The sequence below is a fragment of the Priapulus caudatus genome, unplaced genomic scaffold (assembly GCF_000485595.1).
Source record: "Priapulus caudatus unplaced genomic scaffold, Priapulus_caudatus-5.0.1 Scaffold346, whole genome shotgun sequence".
NCBI lineage: Eukaryota > Metazoa > Priapulida > Priapulimorpha > Priapulimorphida > Priapulidae > Priapulus > Priapulus caudatus.
This window is the reverse complement of record NW_014577407.1, coordinates 61,186-67,142: the sequence shown is the minus strand read 5'-3', so window position 1 is coordinate 67,142 and position 5,957 is coordinate 61,186. Positions and strand designations below refer to the sequence as shown.

General features: G+C 39.7%; 1 protein-coding gene across 4 annotated transcripts in view; it reads right to left on the bottom strand.

Moving 5' to 3' along the window:
* Positions 1 to 5,957, bottom strand: part of LOC106809345 (centrosomal protein of 295 kDa-like) — a 94,855-nt gene that overhangs the window by 60,636 nt on the left and 28,262 nt on the right. For all 4 annotated transcript variants that reach the window (XM_014812406.1, XM_014812408.1, XM_014812409.1 and 1 more), the window contains one exon: positions 3,120 to 3,211. In XM_014812406.1, the coding sequence (XP_014667892.1) occupies positions 3,120 to 3,211 (92 nt within the window). The remainder of the gene's footprint in view (positions 1 to 3,119; positions 3,212 to 5,957) is intronic.

Below are 5,957 nucleotides of genomic sequence, written 5' to 3'. Positions count from 1 at the left end.
CCACGCATACTCGTGGCGCCACCTCTTGGTGCATATATCAACATCCATAACAATAATTACAAACCAAAAGTTCATCATCTCATCACCAAAAACTCCAAACATATCTGTGGATTTTTTTTTTAGGAATTTGAATAAAATTTTAGCCCTTTTTTAGGAATTGCATACATTTGTAAAGTTTTTTTAGGAATTTTAGGGAGAGCTCAACATTTTAGGAATTTTTAGGAATTTTAAGGCCGCTGGAAAGCCTGATATATATGCCTGTATCTTTTTTTTCTTTGTTGTTACACTAGAATGAGTATGTATAGGAATTGTTATTTTAAAATCAATATAGAACTGCAATTAAATTCGTTGTACAGTAAAACCTCATTATCGGGACTTGCAAAATATTAGTGTTATAATAAATTTGGCGTTATAACGAGGTAGAAATTGCAGTCTAATATCACTACTGAATAGTCCCAGTTGCGAGAAAACCAATAAAAATATATGATATATGATTATATACAAAGTTTTAATGACAAATAAAAATCATATTAACAAAATTTCTTTGTTTTATTGTAACAGTGCATGGGGAGTTTTACCGTTTAATCAAATTGTGTGTGGTGAAATTAATAGCTCTTCCCACATTGTGCATTTTCTTATGGCATGTTGAGTACGCGTACACTAGCCAAGATCGTGCCTGTGTGGCGAAGCAGGATACTGCGTAGATGCAAACCCGGATGTAGACACGTACGTACGCGACATGGTGCAGTGCGCCACAGGCGAGTGGTGAGGGGACGCCTTCGTGGCCTTGGGGACACCTGATGTGACGTCACCTCGCTGGTCATATATATTATATATATATATATGGCCACACCTTGGGAGCTCTTGAGTTTCCAAGCGCGCGCACATTTACGATTCATGTGTTAGACTACTGGATTTTTGAACTCTAGCTCATGTGTGTGTTGTGCATGAGCAGCAATAAATTCTTGTGCGTGGAAGCTCACTTTTGGACTTATGAAATTTTTGAGTGATCGCATTTCCTTCGAGCGGAAATGCAACACGAATGAATTGGGTTTGACGCCTAATGCTCATTTAATACGTTTGGAGCTGTGATACCAAGAACCGCACTCGACACTTATTTCATTATAACGGAATTACTATTAAAATAAAAATATTATAGTTTCATGTTTGTTTCCGTGTTTTTGTTAGTCCGGTGTACATCGGTCAGCACATGTCCATGTACATTTAAGTTTGCATACAGTATTTTGATAGTCCGGGGTTCAATCTTTCTTAAAAAGTCTATAATTGACGTCTGTTTAGGAAATTCTGAAATGAGTGAATCCATGCGAGATCGTAGGAGAGACACGGCAGAAATTTCACGTTCAGTTGAATATCCGTTCGACTCAAAATATCACAATACAGTCTGAACTGACATCCGAGCATCAAGTGATGAAGGTGGCAGAATCTCTACCGATAGCACTATACCGCTAAATACTACTGCTATTACATACGACTCGCGTGGATGTGCTGTGTGTATGTTACCATAGAAACTAGACAACCGAAACAGACCAACACTCTCGATGGCAGTATAATGAGTGTATTTTCAATGCATTTATATAGGACTAGAGGGATACCCGGCGTTGCCCGGGGAAATCAGTGGCGTTACTTAGCTGGTGACCGCTTGGTTGAAAAGAAAATACCACAAAAAATCTAACTATCTATCTATCCATACATCCATCCATGCATCCATCCATCCATCCATCCCATCCCATCGCACCGCATCCCATCCCATCTCATCACATTCAGTGCCATTCCATGCCATGCCATGCCATCCCATCGCACCCCATCCCATATCCCATCCCATCCCATGCCATCCCATGCCATGCAATCCCATCCCATCCCAAACAGTAACAAATAATAAGAAATCAAAAGATAAAAAATAATAAATTTAATAAATTAATAAATTAAAAATTTATTAAAAATTTAAAATAATACATACTAAAGAGGTAGGTAAAGGGCAAAAAGGAAAAAAGGGAAAAATAAGTTCCCCATCTGGGACTCGAACTGGAACACACGTATACCAGACAGATGTTGTAGTGATGACGCCACTGTGACGGGACTTTAATACACCATGGATTCAGACGTGATGTTGTGTGTACGTACGTGACCGCCATCAATTGATCAATAGAATTTTTTATAAATGTTTAACTTTTTAACTTTTTTAAATTTTCGTTTTAGCCAGAACCACCTCCCAGACGTGCTGATTCTGAAAATATCTTTAGTTTTCCTCTAGGCTGCAGAGTTCTCTAGTTATGCGTGAACACACACATTCGGCTGAACAACTTTATATATATAACTGTAAATAGCCATGTTGGCGGTTAACGAGGGGCGGCATAACAAGGCTAAATTACGTACGAATAAATACAAATGATCTGTACATTGGCATTTTCATGGCGATAAGTGAGATTGGCGGTATTACGAGGGGCGGTATAACGAGGTCTTACTGTATGTACAAATAGATACAAACAATCTGTATATTGGCATTTTCCTGGTGATAAGTGAGATTGGTGGTATAATGAGGTTTTACTGTATTGTGCTTAAGTGGCTACTTACCCAAGATTCCTAATTGGTAAAAAAAAGTTCCAACTTGTAAAGATTCTAATTCCTATTACACAAAGGCAAATGTTGGCAGCACTGCTACATAACATAATTTCAAGAGTCCATAATAGAGGACTCTATATAGAGGTCTCTATATAGACCTCTATAACAAAGGTCTCTATTATGGACTCTTGATAATTTGTTAGCACTTATATGACACTGCAATTTAACAATTTCATTATTCAATCATAATTTTGTTAGTAGGTCCATCATACGCCAATTGGTATTGCTATTTAGTGTAGTAGAATCGCCACTGTTGTTTATTTATAGCATTTTGCGAAGGTGGCGAATGCCAGTGGTAGCTCTGACTTTGTGTATGATATGATATATGCATATCACTTATCAGCCACCTTTATTTTCAAGAAATTATCCTAAAAATATTTTTTTCTAAACTACATTTTGAGACATTTTGTATAACAAACAACTGACGATTTGTGTTGAATAAACGTTTTTACTGCTAATATTACATGGACAATCCTTACCTCGTGAATACATGTTGCCTTGGCCACCGTTGCACTTCCTTGCATATTAAATGTATAGCTAATGGCAGAATTCTGAACTTCAATTTCACTCCCTGAAAATAAAATATGTTGATGTGATTAAATATTTTTGGGAACGGGTTAGTTTTAATCAAACAGGGAACTAAGTTAAAGTTTAATCAACAAGTTAAAATCATTCATGCAATAACTTAGAACACTAATACCATGCATAGTATTGAACTATAAATTTTTGAATATATCGCAAGCCAAATACTTTTCTGACAACAAACCCTCCGTACATATAAACAAGAGCCGCAGAGCGTCTGGACTCATCTGAGGTCTGTTGCTACGGTTATAAACGTAACATTTAAGTCGTGCGTAGTGACACCTTTGTTAGGCGCATATATGCAGATTGTCACAAGTGACAGAGTTTAGACACGCGGCATGACCTAGATTATGCCCTAGGTGATTCATACGCGCGATAGCTGGCGAGTGTCAGATGTGCGGGAGAGGTCAGACGGCCTGGAGTTTTGTCCGGAATAGACGTGTGGAGGTTGGGTCTGATATAGACGGGTACAGTTTGTGTCTGATATAGACGTGTGAAGTATTGGTCTGATATAGCCGTGTAGAGATTGTGTCTAAGGTAGACGTGTAAGGATTGTGTCTGATCTAGACGAGTGAAGTGACAATTTGAGACAGACTGGTTGAGTGGAGTCTGCGAGAGACACGTGCGGCCGGAGAGGGGGCCAAAGTTTGTGTTTGAGAGACACGTGTGGCTGGAGAATAGGAAGCAGGAGAAGAAGCCGACGACGAGGAGAAGTATGGGGCGCCAAGTGTCGCATGACTTGATTTCGTTACAAGATTATTGATTTCGTAATGAAATCAAGTCTACAAAGTCATTTCGTTACGAAAACAACTACTGCGAGTTCGCCATTTTGACTAGGTATCACGTGAAAGTTTTTAAGCCAATTAGATTTATCCAACTCGCCGATTTCACGAATCCGAATCGAGCAAAATAGAACACGTTCTATTTCGCCAACTCGTCGACTTGTCTCCGACTCCGACACCAACACAATCGAATTTCAGCCCATTGTGTTGGACGATGATTGTGTTGCACTTAAAATCGGTACGATTTGCTGACAAAAATCGATAGTGTAAACCCAGGCTTACCCAGCATAAGAGAGACACGTGACAGATGTCACCAATTGTGTATTTAAATGGTGAGACGAGGCTTGCAAAGCCAGAGACATATTTCACAATAACTTGGCACAATCAAGGCACCGTGTGGCTTGATAGTGTTTAGATTGTGAATCCAGTACGCTTCTCTTTCCTTTCTGATGGGGATCATATGGGTGAAGTGGGGGGGGGGAGGTAAAAATATTTTTGAATTAAGTAAGTATATGTGGCTGAATTTGCTCTTAAAAGTTGTTCCTAAAGAAACCTTTTCTTGTTTTGTTGGTTTACAGAATTTTTGTTGTTGTTGTTGACTCGGTAGGGTAAAAAAACCAAAAAAACAACAAGTCAAAATACAGTGATACTGTTATATTATATTAAAGTATTTTAAGAAAACTAAATGAAAACTAAACTCAACTTGTAATTATTTTTACTTTTATTATAAACTGTTTGTGCAAGTTTACATTTTTTTATTCATATTTCTTAGAGAAAAGGTCTGCGGGAATAAAAAAATACAGATTTTCAATTTATATATTTTTTCGTTTTTCTTGAAAATTCGGGTCGGCGGATCTGTAAACCAACAAAATAAAAAATTCTCGTCTAAGCGTTTTACCTCGAGCAACACCGGGTACCAGGCTAGTATATGTATATAAATACGTATCTGATTAAAAATGACGATCATGAATTTATTCTGCACAGCAAGACAAGTTTAATTTCACAAAGTTTCTGCAAACGGTATACGAGTCAAAGTCAAGAGTTCAATGCTAGTTAGGACTAATGAAAGACTAATTTTGTTTCTGACAACAGGTCTGTGTATCAGATATAGAATACATATTATATATATATATATGGAAGCTTTCCAGCAGTCCTTGACAACATTTTAGGGCTAATTTTAGGGAGAAATTCAGGTTTTCTAGGGCTATTTTAGGAATGGGGTTAGCCGCTAGAAACAGTTGCCGCTGGAGGGCAGCACATATGCAGAGGTGAAGATTATCTGCGTACCGAGATGCACACCCGGGATGGAGTGGGGGAAGTGGGTGTTTATTCTTTTGTGTGTGCTGAGGAGTTATGTAATATGTTTATTGAGATTCACGGTGATATTAGTGGTGCATATGTGAAATGGGTGTTTATTATTTTGTGTGTGCTGAGGAGTTATGTAATATGTTTATTGAGATTCATGTATGTATGTAGGTACATGTATGACCTGCAGAAGAGCCCCCTACTGTCGTACACCACCTATATTCGCGCTGACAATATATATGCGTGCGTGCGTGGGTGTGCACGTCCACGTGTGTGCGTGCGTGCGTGTGCACGTACAAGTGCGTGCGTGCGTGCGTGTGGTCATACATGTACGTGCGTGTGTGCGTGGTTGTGCACGTCCACGTGTGCACGTACATGTGCGTGCGTGCGTGCGTGTGCACGTACTCGTGCGTGCATGCGTGCGTGGGTGCGTGTGTACGCACGTACAGGTGCGTGCATGCGTGCGTATGTACGTGCGGGCGTGCGTGTGCACGTACACATGCGTGCATGCGTGCGTGCGTATGCACGTACAGGTGCGTGCATGCGTGCGTATGTACGTGCGGGCGTGCGTGTGCACGTACACATGCGTGCATGCGTGCGTTTGCACGTACACGTATGTGCGTGCGTGCGTGCGTTTGCACGTACACG